The 20,963-nt window shown below is 26.7% G+C and overlaps 1 protein-coding gene across 1 annotated transcript; it reads right to left on the bottom strand.

The window, feature by feature from the left end:
• Nucleotides 1–466: 466 nt before the first annotated feature.
• On the bottom strand, nucleotides 467–20,174 carry LOC122860831 (putative uncharacterized protein DDB_G0277255). Its single transcript, XM_044164837.1, has 3 exons — nucleotides 19,524–20,174; nucleotides 8,296–8,745; nucleotides 467–3,818 (listed from the first exon to the last, which is right to left on the bottom strand). Exons 1-3 carry the CDS (start codon nucleotides 19,558–19,560, stop codon nucleotides 1,384–1,386), a joined length of 2,922 nt encoding a protein of 973 aa, XP_044020772.1. The 5' UTR covers nucleotides 19,561–20,174; the 3' UTR covers nucleotides 467–1,383.
• Nucleotides 20,175–20,963: the final 789 nt, after the last annotated feature.

Genomic DNA, 20,963 nt, shown 5'->3' with positions numbered 1-20,963 from the left:
TTTATTAATTCTATCACTTGTAAAATATAGACAATAATATTCCATAAAATCGAGAATGGAAAGAGTACGAGTATGCCCATAGAAAAAAAAAAAAGCAGCTTTTTACTATTGCTCAGTATTTAATAAAGATATATTTGCATTTTTAATTCCCGCAATCAATCCAAGCTCAATAATAATTAGAAATAGTACAAGTCGATAAACCTAGACAACTTTGGCATCTTCTTTTAACTTTTCAGAAAAAAAAAACAATTTTTTTCTACATTATAACATAAAAAAAAAAAAAAAAAAAAAAATCGAAAAACCGAAACTAATATACATATATATTTATAATAAATTTATAATTTTTCTGTTTTTCGGTTTAATAATAACTAATAATTAATAATAACTAATAATAATTTTAATAACCAATAAAGTCAAAAACACAATCAATAATAATTAATAAATTTAATAATAATTCATCACGAATAATAATAATAATAATAATTAATTTACAATAATATGTAATCAACAAAAATGTACAAGAGAAAAGGACGAAATAAAAAAAAAAGAGTTTCTTTTGTTTCTTCCTTTGCTAATACCTTCTTGACTTATCGATTATTATTTTCATCAATCACTTAACATTTTCTTATTATCTTTATTAATAATAATTTTTTTTAATTATATAATATTGTTTACATATTTATTTAAATTTAATCTTAATCCTCTCCTAATATCTCATGACAATATATTACCGTTTTTTCTATATTGTTAAATAAATAATCTTCAATAATAAAGTTTTTTTTTTTTCTGATTTTTTTATTATCTTATCGTGATGTTTTGATGGTGGTTGAATGTATTATTATTTATATATTTATATTTTTTTATTTATATATATATATTTATATAAAGAATTTATTATAATTAATATATTTAATATTCACATGTATATACCATTTAGTATTTATATGATTAACTTTTTTTAGTTTATGGTAACTATCGATTTCTTGTTGATTTTTGATCAAGAAATAATTTTTTCTTTGTTAATTTGGTGTCATCCAGGTTTATTTTTTAGTGACCTCTAAATTTTGTACAGGATCATTTAAAAGATCATGATAAATAATTTTTTTTATTCAACATTTGTCAATGATTTATGAAAAATTAAAAATAAAATAATCAAAATTGATTAATTTTATTGTTAATTAATAAATTTTGTATGAATTTATAAACATCATATGTGTATTTATTCATATTCATTGTTATGTTAAATAATGGATTATTAAAATTGAGGTCATATAATTTATTTCAATAAACCGAATAAGGCGGCCTGAGTGGCCACATTGTTGTTGTTGTTGTTGATGATGTTGTTGGTGGTGGTATTGGCGGCTGTAGGCTGCCATTCCAAGATCAAGTATCTTTAGTACTTAATGATGAATCTTCATCTTGACTACCTGGATATGATAATCCTAAACCTTTTGTTCCTTGTTGTACAACAACAACACATTTTCTCATATGTTTTTCAAGTGTACTTGGTACAGAAAATGGCATTTCACAAAAACGACATTTATATGTATCTTTACCATGTCTACCATGAGTTTTCATATGTCTTGTTAATTTTGAACTTTGTGCACATGCATATGAACATAATTCACATTTATATGGTTTTTCACCAGTATGTGAACGTCTATGAACAGTTAAATTTGAACAATTTTTAAATACTTTACCACAAAATTCACATGTATCATTTCTTCCATTTCTTTCTTTTTTTAATAATGGACTTGGTAAACCTTGTAGTGTTAAACTTGATGTTGTTGCTTTATTTATTTTACGAAATTCATTGTTATCTAAATAATGAGGTGTTGGTAGCCATAAACCACCAAAATCATGTCCACTAGTACGTGTATAACCTTGTCCAGAAAATAAATTATTATTTGTTGTTGGTGGTGTTGTTGTTGTTGTTGTTGTTAATGTTGTTGGTGGTGTTGTTGCTGTATTTATATTTAAATTTGTTGTATTATTAAAATTAATTGGTGATAATGTATCTTTTTCTTTATTATTATTATTAATTGTTGTTGTTATATTTTTAATTTTATCATTTTTTAAATAACTACCACGATGATTTTCTTGTAATGCTTGTCTATATGCCTCTGAATATTGTGCAATATTATTTAAACCAAATTTTTCCATTAAATCACCAACTAAACTTGGTTTAATATCAATACGACAATTATTATCATCACTACTTTGTCCTTGTGTTGTACTTAAATCTTCTGGTGTATTTTCTTCAGTTGTATCATCATTTATTAATTTATTATCATCATTATCATCAACATCATCAAGATCCATATTATCATCACAACTTGAGCCATCATCTGGTACTGTTTCAACACTACCCTGTGGACTTGATGCATTTATTGTATCTTGATGTAGCTTTCTCATGTGTTTACATAAATCATTATAATTTGAAAATTCTAAATTACATAAATCACAATGTGTTATATCTTGATTTGTTGTGTCTTGATATTGACGTTCTTTCTCTTCATGGCTACGTCTATGTACAATCAAATTTGATTGAAATCTAAATTTTTTATCACATACTTCACATGTATATACTGTTTCATTTGACTCATTTATAATTGGTGTTGTTGTTACTTGTAAATTTAATTTATCACTTTCTGTTGAATTGTTATTGTTATTATTATTAATGTTGCTATTATTATTATTATTATTAATATTAATATTATTATTGTTAATATTGCTATTGTTGTTATTGTTGTTGTTGTTGCCACTAGTTGGACTTTGAGTATATGATGGTGGTGAATTTTCTTTTTGTGATAGTACATGTGATGTTAAATTTGTTGATACTGGACTTTTTGATGAGTCCAATGTTATTTGCTGTTGTTGATGATGATGTAATTGTTCTCTGTGTGATAATGATGATGATGCTGATGATGAGGTTGATGATGTTGATGATGATAATGATGATGGTGGTTGTGGTGGTTGTTGTTGTGATTGTGATGATTGGGATGATGGTTGTAATGATGGCTGTTGTTGCTGAACCCCAGTAACGATTGATTGATTATTTACGGATGAATTTGGAGGAGCCGCGCCTAAGGATGGGTTAGCGAGGCTCCTTAGACGCGCTGAATAAAAATCCAGATTAGCTTCAAGTTGTGGTGTATGTGTTTGTCCAGTAAGACCTCTACCATGTGTTAATTCACTTAAATTAACTAAATTTCTTGCATTATTTGTTAATGTATCAAGTGAACTTCTAACAAGTGGATCACCAAGATTTAAACCATCCATACCACGTAATGGATCACCAAGATTTTGTAAATTTCTTGTTGCTGTTTGTAAATCTTGTAAGCCACGATAACCAGCTAATGGATTTAAAGTTAAAAAATCTGGTCTAAACATTGGTGGAAAACTACGTTCAAGATGTTGTGGTAATCTTAAAAAACTGTGTAATGGATCACCAACCAATGATGATGTTGATGTTTGTAATGTTTGTTGACGACTATTATTACTACCACCACTTGTATTATTACAACCACCACTTCCACCGCTACCATTTCCAACACCATTTCCACCAGATGAATTTGCAGCTGATGAACTACCACTTGATTTACAACTTAAATTAAGATGATTGGGCGGACTTAAATGATGTGAATGACTTGGTGTTGGTGTTGATGGACTTGGTGCTGGTGTATTTGATAATGAATTTCCACTTGAATTTGTTGTACCATATAATCTTGTACCATGTATACTTTGTGAGTGTTGAATTAATTCCCATGCTGAATTTAAACGTCGCGAACATTGTGAACACTGTAGACATCTTGGCTCTGTAACATAATTTTTAAAAATAAAAATTATATTAAATAATGTATATAATTTTTTTTATCATTCAATAAATAAATCAAATAAAATTTATTAATTTTTTTATCATCCCCGTTTGCTATATGACTTTCCAACCCTTAATTTACGAATCATATCTATATATTTTCTCGTCAATTGAATTTGGAATTCAAACAGCGTGTCTGTGTCAAATTGCGGTTGCCAATGCGTCACGTTGTGAAAAAAAAAAAAAAAAATTTAAGAACAAGATGAAAAATAAAAACCAAGAGAAAATAGTTTTTCTCTTTTTCTTTTTGTTAGGGTAGTGAGCTTAAAAAATATAATATCAGTGTGAATTGTGTCGTCGATATAGTAAAAAAGATAATCGAAAATAAAAAAAGGAAAGAATGAGAGTGATCGTGAAACTGACCCTTAACGACTTTTCGTAAAGTAAGTGAGGGTTAAAAATTTACGTGGAATAGATATAACTCTGTACGAGTTTTGAATTTCAATTTTTTTAATCCTGGAATATCAGATTTTTTGCAATTTTTCACGCCCCAAGATCAACGTAACCTTTGTGGCTTTTTACTTGGGCATTGCGAATATGTCATTGGCCAATGCTTACAACCCTCTAAAATCATAATAATAATATTTTTGAGACGAATATGTAGCATGTGCGGACAACGGGGTGTCCATGTTACATTTTTTTCATTTTTTTTTTTTTATCATTATCAATTCAATACTCGATCGAACCCTCAAATACATATTTACTTGATAAATTGATTTTATTTTTTTTTTATTTATCATGTTTAACACCTTGTTTTATATTTTTTAAAATTAAAAAATTTATATTTTTTGGTTTTTTAAATATTAGTGATATATTTTTGTACTTTGTTTTCAAATTTTTCTATTTATTTGTTAGTTCTAAATTAATTCAAGTTAGCAAAAAAAATAATAACAAGAAGACCAGGTCAGTGCTAGACTCTGCACAAGATGACAAGCTTTTTTTTTCATTTATTTATTTTTTCTATTGGAAATTAATAAAAAGAGAAAAAAAGTTTCAACAAAGTGTACTGGATAGAAGACGGTGTAAGGAAGAAGATAATAAATAAAAAAAAAAAAAAAATAGAAAAAATCCACTGACAAAATAAAAGGATTCTAATTGGAAAGATTTTTTTTTTTTTTTTTTATTGAATTTCTTTTGGTAGGTCTTGGATAATCTTTGTGATTTTCAAACAAATTTAAGCTTGATGGTCTTGATAATATTCCAAGTCTTAAAAAAAAGAAAAAACACAATAAAATGTCGATCGAATAAACATTTTAAGTGGGACAAGAAAATTTCTCAACAAAGTTAATTGATTTAAAAAAAAAAAAAAAATTTACATTCATTTAAAAATATATAGGTGACACACTGCCATGCTTTTTTATTTTCCTGATAAAATATATTTCAAATAATTTAACAATTTTTTTCGTCATTTATACATGAAAATTTTTTAAAAATACATATACTTTTTTTTATATTTTGTTTGCCGGAAGTTGAGAATATTTTCAACTTTCCTGTGCATCAACAAAAAAAGCGTCCCTTGGAGATTTGAAAAAAAAAATATAAAAAATAATAAAAAAGTGAAAAAAGCTGTTAGGGGTTGAAGCTGAGAAAAAGATAAGCAAGTGCCCGAGTATATATATAATAAAGGTGTATCGATTCATGGACCAGTGGCTTTCATATGCAAACCTTGTGGCCATCCTTCAGGATTATTTATTTTTATTTTTTATATTTTACATTTGCAAGATTCTTTTATTTTTTTTCATCGCTCATATTATCATAGTCACTTTTCAACACTATACAGACACACTTATTCACCCTCTGTTCATTTCATCGCCGTGATCTTGGACATAAGCTCAGATTTACCCCTCTATTATATCCACCACAAGTTTATTTTATTTTTTATATTTATCATCACTTAATCTTCGGTCAAACGAGACAATTAATTACAATAAAAATTATATATTAAATTACATATTTAAATGTCCTATTTTTAGATTTTTTTTTTTAGCCATTTGTCATTTGAATATCGGTGATCCATGACACAGTAATTTTGTCAATAAATTGTTCGTCAAATTGGCTAGACCCTTATGTTGTCAAAATTAAATTGCACGGAATGGTATTGTTTAGAAACAAGTGGTCATTTTCAATAATTTCACTTTCTCATTCATGAAAATCCCATTATGGAAGACTTGTTTTTCACAAGTGTATATCAATTATCCTTCTTCAATTCACCATCCTCCCACCCAACCACCCATTTATTTATAATTTTACTAAAAAATATTATTTTTAATATTAAATCAATAATTTAAAAATTATTTGATAAATATTTTTAAAGACACATTGAATTTTTGGAAGCCATGAATTTTTTATTTTCAAGTGTGATTTAATTATTGTGTTTTTGTAATGACAATATTAAAAATATCGATTTACCAACGTATGCAATGAATGCACTTTGTTCTATGATAACCAAAGGGCAAAAAAAAATTTATAAAAAAAATATAGGGTTGGTGAAATTAATACCAGGTGCACTTGCTTTTGTCCAGTTATTTCTTTTTTTTTTTTCATTTTTTCATACTCGAAAATTTAATAAAATGTAAATTTATATATGTATTTTTAAAAAAATAATATTATTTATAATAAAATTATGGAATTTAAAAAGATAAAAAAATATAATACATTGTTATTTTTTTGTTATTTATATTTTTTCTTGTGGTTACAATCGTCACCGCTGGATGAGTGGATATGAGTTAAAAAATTGGCCTGTCATTGACCACAAGAGCCAAGCGAGAAGACCATTTATTTTCACGACTTCAAGATAGCTTTCAGGTAAAGAACATAAAAAGAATATTATACTATGAATTTAAATTTTATTATTTTGTTAAACAAAAGAATCATAAAATTATTAAGAAAAATATAAAAATATATTTGTTAATTTATTGGTGATAAATAAATTTCATTTTTTGACAATAAATATGTATCATTTTTACACCCTTGAATATATAAATGACATTTGGTGTGACAGAAGTTACGGAGATACAAGCAATTTCTTGAGAAAAAAAAAAAAAAAAATTTATATATATTGACTAGAAATATATATACACGCCCGAGGCAAACACAGGGGTTGTGTCCGGAGATTTCTGGCCACACTTTTGTTACTCCGGAGATGTGACAATAAAAAAGTAGAAAAATAAATATTAAACCGGAAAACCGCACATTTCCACCCGTTCAACGTCATACAAAAAATTATTATTAAAAAAAAAATTCACAAAAAACATGACAGATAAATCAAATTTGCATTTCAGCATAATATCAATATATTTTGGATTAAATTTGACATATTTTCAATATTAAAAAAAAAATAATACTAAACAACAAATAAATAATAAAAATAGATATATATTAAAATTATTATTTATCATTATTATAAAAATTTTAAAACGTGAAAAAATTAGCTTTTTATTATCATTATTTATTCATTCAACTTTTTTTTTTATTTTAGTAATTTTTTTTTCTGCAACGAGGATACACGTAGTATGTATATATATGACACGAAATAGTGACAAAATATATCTATTGAGATGGCTCGTGCACACCACGTGTTCGAACAATAGGACGACTTTAATTGGGCTCCCTGAAAAACTCGGGATGGTCGATGCGCGAAAAGAGACTACAGATAATATTCATATGAAAAAAAAAAAAAAAAAAAAACTGGACAAAAAAGTAAATGGTGAATGGGGTGTCAGTCGAGTCGAGTAAAAGAAGACCGGTGAAGGGTTAAATCCGGATCTAGTGTATATGCAACGACAGCAGTTTCATAACTACAACTACCCTTGGGGGATAAATCTGGAGACATATAAGAGATTGAAGTAAAGCCATCATCATGTCATGACAAAAAAAAAAAAACAGAATTTAAAGGGTTCAAATTTTAAACGTTAAACATGATTTTTTTTTTTGCAATATTATTATTATCAAGAGAATATACATGTATTATATAAGTGAATCAATTGAGTATTAGTAAATGCAAGATGACAAAGAGGGAGAGGGATGAAGGCTATTGAGGAGGGGTGACACCCACATGGTCACCAATTGGACAATATGACCCCTGTGGATTATAATAAAAAGTGGACAGACCGGTGTGTCAAATTTACCACCCCATTTTCACCCTCTTTTGTATTTTTTTTTTTCCAAACAGTCTTCTCGTTTTAAAATTGCAAAATCGAAATCCGCGGTTAAATCATTGTTACTGATCATTGGAGCACATTGAACCATCAGGCCTGACAATATTTTTTTTTTTTTTCTTCTTTACAAATATATCACAATTTTTTTTAACAATGTTTTTAATTTTTTTATTGTCAGCCTTGATATAACAAATAAAATTTAAAATGTGTTATATTTTTTTAAAATTAATTTAAAACGAAATAAATGATAAAATATCTTACCGGAATTAATGGTATTTGTATCAGCATCAACAGATTCAGTTTTAGCTTTTTTGGGTAAATCATCTTTATCATCATCACAACCCTCAGTTCTTCTCTTTGGTGTTGAACTTGCACTGGCACGTAATTCAATTGGACTACCACTGTCATTAGTATTACTAGATTGTGGTGTTGGTGGACTTTCAATACGTACACAACGTTTATTAATTGGTGCTGATATACTTGGTACTGAATTTAATTTTTCTGTATCAATTAATTTTAATCCAAGTGCATCTTCTGGATCTGAATCTTCATGTGCTTTTGTTAATGGTGGACTGTGACAACCTTGTAAATTATTACGACAATGATTTACTTTGTGTTCAATAAAACGTAGAATTTCACCAAGTGGATATGATACACGACAACCACCACACTGTACTGTGTCCGGTGGTATTGTTCCTTGTGACGTTTCCGCTGTAACAAAATTTAAAAATAAATATATTAATTGAATGTTGTTAATTGATACAAGTAATATTATTTTTATTTGTGGTACAATATTATGTGGCTTGAAATTGTTGAAGAAAATAAATAAAATAAATAAAAAACAATGGTAAATATCTCAAATATATACAAGTGACTATTTGCTGGACTTGTATAATTTAGTGTGACCATTTTGTATTGCCACAAAGTTCTCTTGAGGTCCTGACTGAGGTCACCCGCAGACGTAACAATTCACTTTTAGATGCCCTAGAGGAGTCTCAACTTTTGCCAACATACATTTATTTTTTTTCATCTTTCTTTTATTTTATTTCTTTTTTCGTTTGTAGAATGTATGTATGTAAGAAATATTGTACACAGTGTGTATGATGCTTGGGGGTTTTCATATATATATTAACATAGAAATTGGCTCAAGTTCATATATCGATTGACATTACATACAGTGGCTTATTCAAACCTTCTCAAGTACCATCAAAAAAATATACTAAAATGATAAAATCACAAATAAATTATCATAAATATATACATTTTTCATATATTATTATTGTCATTGGGTTTTTTTTTTTATTGCCTTATAGTTAATTTTCTTAATTAAATATTTTATTTAGGATATTTAAAATGTATTAACATTTATATATTTTATTTTTTAAAATTAAATTTTTATATCTGGCAAAGGGCGGAGTCAACATATGAGTGTGTGTTGCTTTATTACTTGAGTATTTAGTGCGCAGGTCAAAGACCAAGACCAACCCTCACAAAACCACCCTAAAAATTAACAAATAATAAAAATTTTAAATTTATAAATTTCCTCATTTTTATTAGTTGTTGTTGGTGGTTTTTTTTTATTTTTTAATTTGGTTTTGCGATGTTTAAAAGTTTATATATGAAATGATTTTAGTCGTTTGTATTTTATTTTTTTTATTTTTTATGAATGAAATAATTGTTGAGGTATGAAAAATATATTTTTATATATCAAGGCCCGTTATATTTCACCTACGATTCAACAAGCACTCGGTTAGAAACAAGAGACGCGACGACCGGTCGTTAAATACAATGGGCTTTTGTTTTTTCGGGGGCAGATGTTGAGTTGTACAGCAAGAGACACACACGCGCGTCTGTATATGCACGCAACCTCGCATATTTTAAAAACCCCTTTTTTTTTTTTTTTTTCTCAATCATTTTCCTTGTCTAATTTTAAACTACCAACACATATTTATATATATCTTAATAATGTGCCAACGACACTGAACATACCTGCCAACAAATCATCGTCATTACTCCAAAAAAAAAAAAATGAAAATATATATTTTTGAAAAAATACCGGATACAGAAAAAATATTTTTCACATTATATTTTAATAGAAAAATATTTATACAATATAGATATATCAAGGATTAATATTTTCCTGAGAAATATATATTTTTTTTTATTTTTTTGAGATAAAAATCAGCAAGTAGTAGAAATATCTATATTTGGTCGGACAAAAAGAAAAGAAAAAAAAAAAAATTATTTGTATAAAAATGAAAGGATATTCGACTGCAGGGGTAAACAGTTATATGAACGTGAAGAAACATTATTGAAAGAATAATGTCTATATATATATACACACAAAAATAAAAGTTGTGAAAAAAAAAATCGAAAAATATATCTATAGAAAAATTGTGTTGTGTGTACTGAAGTTGCAGATATAAAATGGAATTTTAGTTGCCACAAAATTCAAGTTGGATTGCTTACAAATTGGCCTATACATCTTTAATGTCTCGATCACTCTATCAACTATTTGTTTTTATATCTATTTCACCCACTTACCCCCCTTGCCCGATTTGCAACCCTCTTTTTCTTATTATCCAATTTTCGAAATATATTTACTCTTAGATATTATTACTTTTTTTCCATCAACATCCAACAAATAATTATTGATAATTTAAAAATAAATAAATGATTGTTTATTAAATGAAATAATTATTGTTAAATTTAATAATTAATTTTATTAGTTGATTAATTTTTTAAATGCATTCAAAGAAAAAATTTTATTTTATTTTTTTTTGGTTTAATTTTTTTCTGTTTCTTTGACATGTCATATAGTTATTGTATAACTTTTTTATTTGTTTTATTTTTTTTTGTGTTATTTGGAGAAGGGGGATGACAATGTAGATATGATAAAAAACTAGAAAAAAAAAAATATATGTGTCTGATTCAAACGAATGAATGTCCCAAGGCGATGTTCTTGTTAGTAGAAATACTGAATTCTGTCAAAACGTCCAGAAAACATATACACATATATAAAAATCAATCGAATTACGATCATCCCTGAGGCAATGTACGACCCGAAACCAATAATTCTATTATCCATTAGTATTACTTGGGTCGCAATAATTTCCTCACCAAGAACCCCAATGCACAATATCACGCAATAAATGATTCGGAAATTTTGTGGTTAAATATCATCTACAGACACGACAAAGTAGATATCTCCAAATTTTTTTTTAATACCATAAATGAATGAATGAATTTAATCGATGAATAAATAATCTAAAAAATTAATTAATTAATTGATAAATAAATTAACTAATCAATAAACAATTAAATTTTAAAAAAATGAAAATAAAAAATTTATTTTATATTTTTATTTATCACATTCTATTTAAAAAAAATATACTTATATAATTTTTAATTAATAATAATATTTTTTCTTTTCAAATGAGCTATTTTTATAAACGATCAAATACCAACCGTGTCTTTTAGGCGCCATTTCAAACACAATTAAACATCAGCATCAACACAATGAAATTTTTCGAAAACGTAAAAACTTTTTCCAATAAAAATTCCACAATTTAACTATTAAAATCATTATTATAATAATATAAATATTAATAATAAATAAATTGATTAATTAATTAATTAAACAAACACTTGATAAATTTATAACTGAAAAATATAATATTATTTTTTAAAAAGAAAGGGATCTCATTCGGTCCATGCTCGAATGCTGACTGGCAATGAAGGACATGAAGAAAATGAAAGGGGGCCCGATTTAGGGGCCCCCGGATATCACAAGAATAGAATTAAATAAAAAAACGAGGGTTCTTACTCATATATACACATGTGAGATTGGAACCCTGAGGCAAAATTCATGGTGGGGCGATCATCAAGATTTTTATATACAGAAAAGTCGACCTCCTACTTTTTTAAAATGAAAAAAATTATTTAGCTCTTTCTTTTCCACCATAATAATTTTAACATGGATGGTACATAGGTGTGTATAACTATTAACTACCCCGAAAATATCTTCAACCCCTTATTCTTGGACCTTTCATAATTTTTTTTTCAATTTTTTTTTCTTTCATTCATCTCTGAGGGGTGACTGGTCTGTACGTTTTTTTTTATTAATACCAATTTTTTTTTTTTTTATAAACCCCGTGGGCCCCTAAATTTTTTATAATTTTTTTTTTTTTACCTTTCAAGGGACCTTCTTCTTTTTCTCTCTGATAGGTATGTCTTATTGATGATGGCACTGGAGAACGCGAAAAATTTCTATACATGTGTGTTTGTCAAGAGAAAAGAGAGAACAATGAATGTAAAAAAATAAAAAAAGGGCGATGGTCGTTCAGCCGTTTTTCCCGGGGACTCTACGTGAGACGTAATTGTAAAAAAAAATTGTGTAAAAAAAAAAATTCATATATACGTTGCTTGGGGGTTGAATAAAAAAATTACCTGGGTCCTGGGATAGTTTTTTTTTTTCTTCTTATTTTTTATTCTTTGCCCATTGCCAGGGGTCATTTGTAAATTTACTTGATCTACTTCTATCATGATAGATCAAAAAAAAAAAAAAAAAACATCATTATAATTTCAATATTTATTTGTAAATTATTAATAACAAAAAATTTTAGTCATGTTATTATTTTTTAAAATTCAATTTGAGAAGAAAAGAATGAAAAAAAAAATTAACAAACGTCAAGATTTAGTGTATATGATATTTCCAATCGAGAGAAAAATGAATAATAGAAAAAAAAAAAAAACTAGATAAAAGATATACACAAAGAAATATTAAAAAAAGAGGTTAGGATGAAAATCAGTTGCGGTCTTGCTTAGGACATCTTGAATCTAAAAATTCTGTGTGTTTTGTGTTACTTTTATATGAAAAATATGAAATCTGGTTCTCACGGAATTTTTTTTTACTTTGAATGGGCACTCCCGGTTCGCTCCACATGCGTATATATATCGTGGGAGGATCTGTGAGATGTGTATATACATTTTTTTTTTTTTTTTGCTCTCTTCATCCCCGCTTATGTATACCAACAAGTAAGGCCCCATTGTGACACTGCTGATGCAGGACATTGTCCATTGAGTACAGGGACTAAACAGGTCCTAGAGCCGCTGACCTGTGCCTCTTGTTTGTCTGTTGGACCCTTTTTTTTTCCTTCTTTTTCTTCTTTCTTTTTCTCTTCATCTTTTCCTATTTTTTTTTTTCAAGATGATATTCCCTTTTCACAAATAATAAAAACCCTTTTCCGCATATCTATATATATAAATTGTATTTTTATCGAAATAAATCATAAATTTACAGTTATGTACCAGGTGTTCTTTCAAAATTCGAAAAAAAAATTCTCACGGTTTTTACTTTTCATCTAAAAATTCCATATGTTTTTCTTGTTGTTGTTTTTTTATATTTCTGTATCAATGATTTCACTTTTTCATCCATTCACAATGTATTCATAAAATTAGATTAAAAATTTTTGACGTTTTATTTGTGATGAATAAATAAAAAGGGTTAGAGAAATAATTAATAATTTATTTTGTTATAAATTTTATTCGTAAAACAGAAAGGTTGACACATTTTGTTGTCCAGTAAAATTTTCATACTATTACTACAAAATTTTGAATGTACGATTTTGGTTAATTATAAAGTTCTATGGATCGTTACATTATTCAAAATGTTCACTATCCTACCACAAAATTTACGTTGGCCTTTCGTTGGCTTACAAAACATTCATTGAAAACTTTTGACAAAACTCGCTTTCACAATGACAGTATATATCTATATTGACAAACTAACGATATAAAGTGGTGATGCTGCGGATAAACCCCTCGGTAAATATATATATTTTTTTGTTTAAAAAGCAGCGAGGATGTTGAGAGAGTGCCGAACCGTGTAACCATCGTAATAATTAATAGAATAAAATTTACTATATGTATTGTAAAAAATACAAAAAAAAAAGACTCTATATAAACTCAGTTAATAAAAATTTATAATTCATTTTTATTATTCTATTTATTGCCTATCATATATTCGTTAAATTTTATTCAAATTATTTCACTTTACACACTGAAAATTTATCGATGAGTTAATATTTTAAATTGACAATTGAATTTTCGTGTTACTGCAAAGTAGATAATTAAATTTGTGTTTAAAAATAATTTATACCATTTAATATAGTTTAATTGAGTTTTTATAAATATCATTTTCACAGACTTTGCTTTAAAAAATTACAAAGTGGAACGAACCCAGAGCTTTTATTTAAATAAACCAAAAAAAAAAAAAATCATCAATAAATTATCAATAATTTATTGAATAAATAACGTTATTTAAAGGTTTAAAAAAATTTTTTTCAACTATTAAAATATATTTATATATTGTCGTTATAATAATATAGTTGTAAAAATAAAATGGGTCTTATTGCTTTGCTCACAAGGCCCCCCACGTTGCTGCCCCCTGCAGAAAGCTCAGGATTGGTTTAAATTCCAACAATACCAGCCTCTCGTTACATTTGAATTAAAAAAAAATATAGCAAAATCGTCGTTATTATAACGAAAGTAAAAAATAAAAAAAAATTTGTTCTCCCATTGCGTTATTGAGTTGTCATCGTCCAATCAGATAAAATAAATTATTACAAAATGGCGACTTTGTGTTTAATTGAATTAAAATCCCAACCTACTAAACATTTAGAAAAATACATAAATTTTTATTTCAAATATCAATTGATATTTGTTTTTTTTTTTCTCGTAATAAATTTATCATTACAGATGATCCATTATTACGATCATTAAGCCATAGATAATCTAAGTAAAAGAAAAAAAAAAACAGCGAAAGAATTAAAAGAAATAAGATAAAGAAAAGTGGGTGGAAATAATAAAATTACACGATGTTAATCTCAAGCCAACGAACCCGAACTGCATAGTGTGTCCGCCGGTAACTTTTATTCATATTTTTTTTTTTTTTTATTCATTTAAAAAAAAATCTAATAATTTCATCTCTCTCACATTATCCTTTTTCATCATCACACAATCACAGCAAGGCCAGTACATTAAACATATACCTAACTAGTGTTATTTTTATTTATTTATATATTTTTTTTTTTTTCTTAATAACAAGCTTCCGGTCTTTGCCGCGTTCCCATAGTATACCCGCGACTTTCCACGTACTTTTAAATTCTTTACGATCAGTTGTAGAACACACACACAGTAAAAATATAAAAAAATATAAAAAATTCATTGCATATGTTCATTTTAAAAATATACAACTGGGGGTAAAGATAAATAAAAACATATATATTTTTTAAGAGAAAAATAAATTAAGAAAATCTAAAAACAACGTGCACCGTCACCATCAAAAGTTCCCGTGAACTTGGTCTCAAACAAAAATTTAATTTTATTTATAGATCATGTCCGAGGGTTCTTTACACTTATATATACATAATATATATATTTAAATAAACCAGACATGTTATTTTCTCAACTGTATTATATCCAAAGACAATATTAAAACTGACTGCTGATTTATAAAATTAAATTAAATTTAATTAAATCATTAATTAAATTATTTTTATTATCAGCTAATTTAATTTCAATCATCAATTTGTATTCAATCTATTCAAAATTGATAAATTAGTATTTCAAAATGATGGCCTATGGTCAGGTAATATTAACAAGTAAAGATAAAAAAAAAAAATAATACAAAAATACCTGCTGCAGGTTGTCTGACCCTTTTACAGGTGCAACTCAATAAAAAGAAAAAAAAAAAAAACACTTGTATTTAATTTTCAACATAAAAATTAATTTACATATCCACCTTTTTTTTTTTTTTCTGTAAAACATAATAAAAGCGTATATATAAAACATGTTTTATCAGTAGTTAATATATTTTTTTGTTATTAACTTGTTTACACGTGTTTAAAATGATAAAATTTTGAATTGATTATTATTATTTTTTTTCATAATGAAAGTTGAGAAGTAAGTAATTTAGGGATTGACTTTTGAGGTGATAGAAGTAGCAGGTAGTAAACAATACAAGATATGTATAAAAATAAGATGAGAAGAATAAAAAGGAAGAGAAGAAAAAAATAAATAATATGAAGGTAATATATACGGGGTCAAAAAATGTAATGGGATGGATGGTTGGACAAGTAAGAGGGGTCCATAATAGCTGGGGGGAAAAAAAATAAGAGAGAGAGACCACCTTGCTCACTGGGCTGACCCTTGGTCAGGTAGTAAAAATTTGTTGCCATTGCCTCAAAGACGAATGTATATTTATAAACATATATATTTTTTATTATTTTTTTTTGAAGTATATATATAATCGGGTGTGACCCTTGCAACACACGACACAAGTGTGTATATACGCGTATATAATACCAAGAGATTATTACTCAAAAGGCGTTTGCACCTTAAAAAAAAAAAAAAATTGAATAAGAGAAAAAATTGGTATACAGGGTCGGTCAGTCGTCCGGACATTGTCAATGGACAATGGGGATATATCTAGAGGGTAACCGAGAGACGACAAACAACATAAATATTCTCTCACCTCTTGTGAAAAATTTTCTCTTCTTTAAATTGCATCGTATGTGACAGGTTTTATGCTTTATTATTACTTTTTTTTTTTTTTGGCAGGTATCTTGTGGTCAACCACCACGTATTTTAATACATAAAAAAATAAATGTTTCTTTTATTTTTTTTTATTGGCAATTATATGCTTTTTTTTTTTTTGTGTTTTTATATATTTCTTTTGATATATTGTTGTTTTATTTTTATTTATATTACAAGGGTAAAAATAATAAAAAAAACGACAATGAAAAGATAAAAGAAATAAAAGTAAAATTCATCGCGAATGAGGCTAATAAACTCAACAGTATATTCGCGAGTACACTTGATGATGTCGTATTTCAGACAAAATTGCCGTCCACCAGATTGGGTAGACGATATACAGCCATGATTGTTGGGGGATGTTGTCCACGACCGATATTGACAAAAATAAATTAAATAAAAAAAAGAAACAGAAAACTTCAATTCCAGAAAAAATAAAAAAAAACCCACAATGATAAAAGACATTGTTTAAAGTGTAAAGAAAAAATTTATAATTACATCAATTCTATTGTCGGTTTAATGAACTAATTATAAAAATAATGGGAATAAAGAAACTTGTAGAATAAAAAAAACCACATAAATAATATTTAAATAGAATAAAAAATAAGTATATCATATAGATGTATGATAAAATTTATTCAATTTTCATATTTTTATTTTTTCATTCAACCCCTGGATACAATATGAAAAATTCTTATCTAAAAAACCCCCTCCACTATCTATAAAACTTTCATCGAAGAAAAAAGTTAAAATTGAAAAATCATGAAAAAAATTATGACAAATTAAATTATCATCAAAGTGGGTTAAGCTATTCTCATGATTAATATATGACATTGTTAAAAAACAGTAGCAAATCTCGATGAATTGTCAGACGACGACAGGTAGCGCCATCTCGTCAAAAATTTCTTAAGTATCTCTCTCTGTCTCTCTTCAAACACCCCCATGAAATTTCATCGATAAAAAACCCATAAATTAACCCCCTCCCTTTTGAATAGCCTGGAGGAAAAAAAAATCCACAAATACAATGTTAAAAATAAAATTAAAATATCAAGCTGCAAAAAAAAAAATAAAAAATAATAAATAAAGATTAAAAAGAGGTATAAAAGAAAAGAAAAAAAATTTTTTTATATAAGCACTCGTGAACATTATGTGTGAATGAGCTTTTTTGCTTGCTTTTGGTTTAGTCATCTCGTCTTGAATTACCTGGGCGCGTGCTGGACCCTCCGAGGCTGAGGATAAGACGCAAAAAAATAATACATGAAGAAAAAAAAAAATATTAAAAAAGGGTTATGACACGCGCCCAACGCCCCAAGGTTAATCTTTAAAATAAAGTCAATGTTGATTTTATATATAAATTTTTTTATATCAATCATTATAATATTTATAATTTTTTTTTTCATAAAAAGAACACTAATTTTATTAAAATAATTTTCATTGAGCTTTTATTTATACTAAAATAAAATAATAATAAAAAAATTAAATAGTAAAAAAGATGTGTTGTAATGTTGAATTATATGTGAAGAAAAAAAATGATGATTGTAAAATAAAGTGAAAAGAAAAAAAAGGGCTTCCGACGGTACAATATCAAAGACAATATTTAACGGATACACCGGGGCATATGCCTCGCACGTGCCAACATTAAGCAATAGGTTTAAACTTTACACTTTGTTTGCTAAATAAGACAACTTGCAAGTACCCAACAACACTCATCATCGTTAAATAATATTTTTTTTTAATTTTTCTTATTTTTTATGTTGTTTTAAACGTCATACTAATTAAACTTCAAAGTGTTGTTATCACAACGATGTACAGTGTTTATCATAAATGCATATTTTAATTAATATTATTATAAAATTAATTAATATTTATTTTAATAATTAAATTACATGTTTTTATTTTATCAAAATTATTATTTATTTTTATTTATATTCAAATTATTTTTGTGTATATTATTTCAATGAGATCTTTTCTTGACGGTGTCATACCGCGAACTAAAATAAGATTTTTAAGTAATTAAGAAAACCGCGTTACCGTCGCGACGACCATCAACGAGTGGTGAAAAATTGAAACACCAATTGAGGGGATGGTTTTAATTTTTTTTTTTTGTATTTTTTTAATGTGTGAAGGGGTTGTAATAATACGTGACAAATTTGAGGAGAAAATTTATTTTGTAGAAAGGAAAAGTCGTTGGAAAAGAAAAAATAAAAAAAAATGGAGGAAAATTTTTAGATTTTTATTGGTTGCTAATGGTGTGAGGAATGATAATTAAAAAATTTAAATTAAGATGATAGTGGCTGTTTTATCCACCCCTATATTTATCCTAGTAATTTTATTTTATTTTTTTTATTTTTGCATAGTCGTGACAGTACCGTTACACTTTCATTCACGACGACCTTCTGGCCTCTTGGTTTTTCTTTTTTTTTGTTCTTTATTTATCGTATTTAAAAATGAGTTATTTTTTTTTTTTTTTCTATTCATCCGTATCATTTGTTTCGACATATTATTCGGCCTTTAAAATTTTATATTTATAGTTTTTTAAAGTTTTTTTTTGTTTACATTTTTCTTGGAAGGGTCAAATACATTGTAGATAAATTTTCCATTTAAATTTTTATACTGTCTTTGTTTTGTATTACTGAGAATTTAATTTTGGAATAAAATAATTATTAAGACAATTTTTTTTTCTCTTTTTAATTATTTTTTGTTTTTAATTTTTGTTTGTTTTTTTTTTTGTTTTTTTGCTCGAGACGAACGGTATGAAATATTTGATAAATAATCTTTATACAGGTGTAATAATTTTAATACAAGAATAATAAAAATATCAATTAAAAAAAATATTTTTATTATATTGTTATTGGACTTTTTGATTTTATTTATTTATGTTTTATTGATGTTACCTTGTGCGATCCGAACTGCAGGCATTTTGATCCTCATGATGGTCGCAATTTTGACAATTTCTTGTCACACTTTATTAATAAATTAGCTTATTAATAAACTATTTAAATATGTCCACGTTGCTCTGGTCAGAGAAACAAAAGTAACACAATTTTCAGGACTCTCACTTGTTCTGTATTTATGTATTTTTTGTTCTTTTTTTTTTCTCAAGTTTGCTTATTTTTCGTTGCAACAATGTTCATCAATATTCAAGGTGAGATATATTATTTTTATAGAAAAAAAATTTAAAAAAAATGAAATTAAAATCACTTGAACTTGTACTCCTCTAAGTAATTTTTTTTTTTTTAAAAACTCTTGTAATTTTATTCAATCGTAACCTCGTGCTTTTTTGTTGAATTTTTAGCTTTTAAAAAATTTATAAATTAAATAATAAAAAAAATATATATATTAATCACAGTGGACAACGTGTCAAATGACGTTTCGCCACATGTTTTCTAGTCATCAAGTTCTTCTCATGTAAAAAATAAATAAGAAAAATTGTTCAGTTATGTTCACCACACTGTCACAATTTGACTCTTGATGATTTTCCAAAAAATATCGTCAATAAATCATCAAGTTTCTATTTTCTCAATGAAAAAAAAAAAAACAACAAACTACTCTTTATTTTTAATTTGCCAATAAATAACACTGTCAATTTAATTTCACCAAAAAATATTAAATAAACAATAATCCTTGTAACTGTCAATGTCAAAAATTAAAATTTCAACTTTAAGTTTTTATATATCGTAATGTTTTCTTGTCACAATTCACTAAATTATATATTTTTTTTAAATTTTTACACTTGACAGAAAAAAAAAATATTTTCTCAATCAATCCGGCACATTGCAGTGAGAAATTAACATTGAATAATTAAAAAAAATATGATCACACATCAAGAAAAAAAAAAAAAAGTTGTATTGACTTTGTATCAACAAAAGAAAAAAAATAATTTAACATTAATCGTTTATGTAAAAATATTTGTTGATATTTTTAGTTAAATATTCAATTTAAAATAAATAAATAAGTGGCAAATATAAACAATAACAAACAAGTAACACTAGTACTCGTGTTGCTGGTACGTCGGATGCTGGTGCTCCGGCGTGGACCAGCGGCAATGATGGTCCAGCATGGGTCGTATCTCTAAGTGGACTGTGCCGGACGTGTAGTGTGCCTAGTAGTGCTGTATGAAACCTGGTGTCTCAAGGCACACTGGCGCTCACTCAACTTCGGACGTGCTCGGTACAACTCGGTATAAACATGAGCAGAATGAACACCGGACACCCCACGCGTTCTAGGGTAGTTTTCATACCCCTTAGTTTATATAAAAGTGGGGGAAATAAATGTAAATGTATTTGTTACTACTACTACTATTACAAGTCGAAAACGAGACAAGAGAGAAAGAG

This window comes from Aphidius gifuensis, linkage group LG1 (genome assembly GCF_014905175.1).
Source record: "Aphidius gifuensis isolate YNYX2018 linkage group LG1, ASM1490517v1, whole genome shotgun sequence".
Classification (NCBI taxonomy): domain Eukaryota; kingdom Metazoa; phylum Arthropoda; class Insecta; order Hymenoptera; family Braconidae; genus Aphidius; species Aphidius gifuensis.
The sequence above is the reverse complement of the archived record's forward strand: the minus strand, read 5'-3'. Positions and strand labels throughout refer to the sequence as shown.

Excerpts from the sequence above, each read along its gene's own strand:
- LOC122860831 (XM_044164837.1), bottom strand. The coding sequence starts at position 19,560 with ATGAGGATCAAAATGCCTGCAGTTCGGATCGCACAAG. Across the intron at positions 8,746-19,523 it reads TGCAGTTCGGATCGCACAAG|CGGAAACGTCACAAGGAACA; the intron begins GTAACATCAATA and ends ATTTTGTTACAG. Across the intron at positions 3,819-8,295 it reads TACAAATACCATTAATTCCG|AGCCAAGATGTCTACAGTGT; the intron begins GTAAGATATTTT and ends ATTATGTTACAG.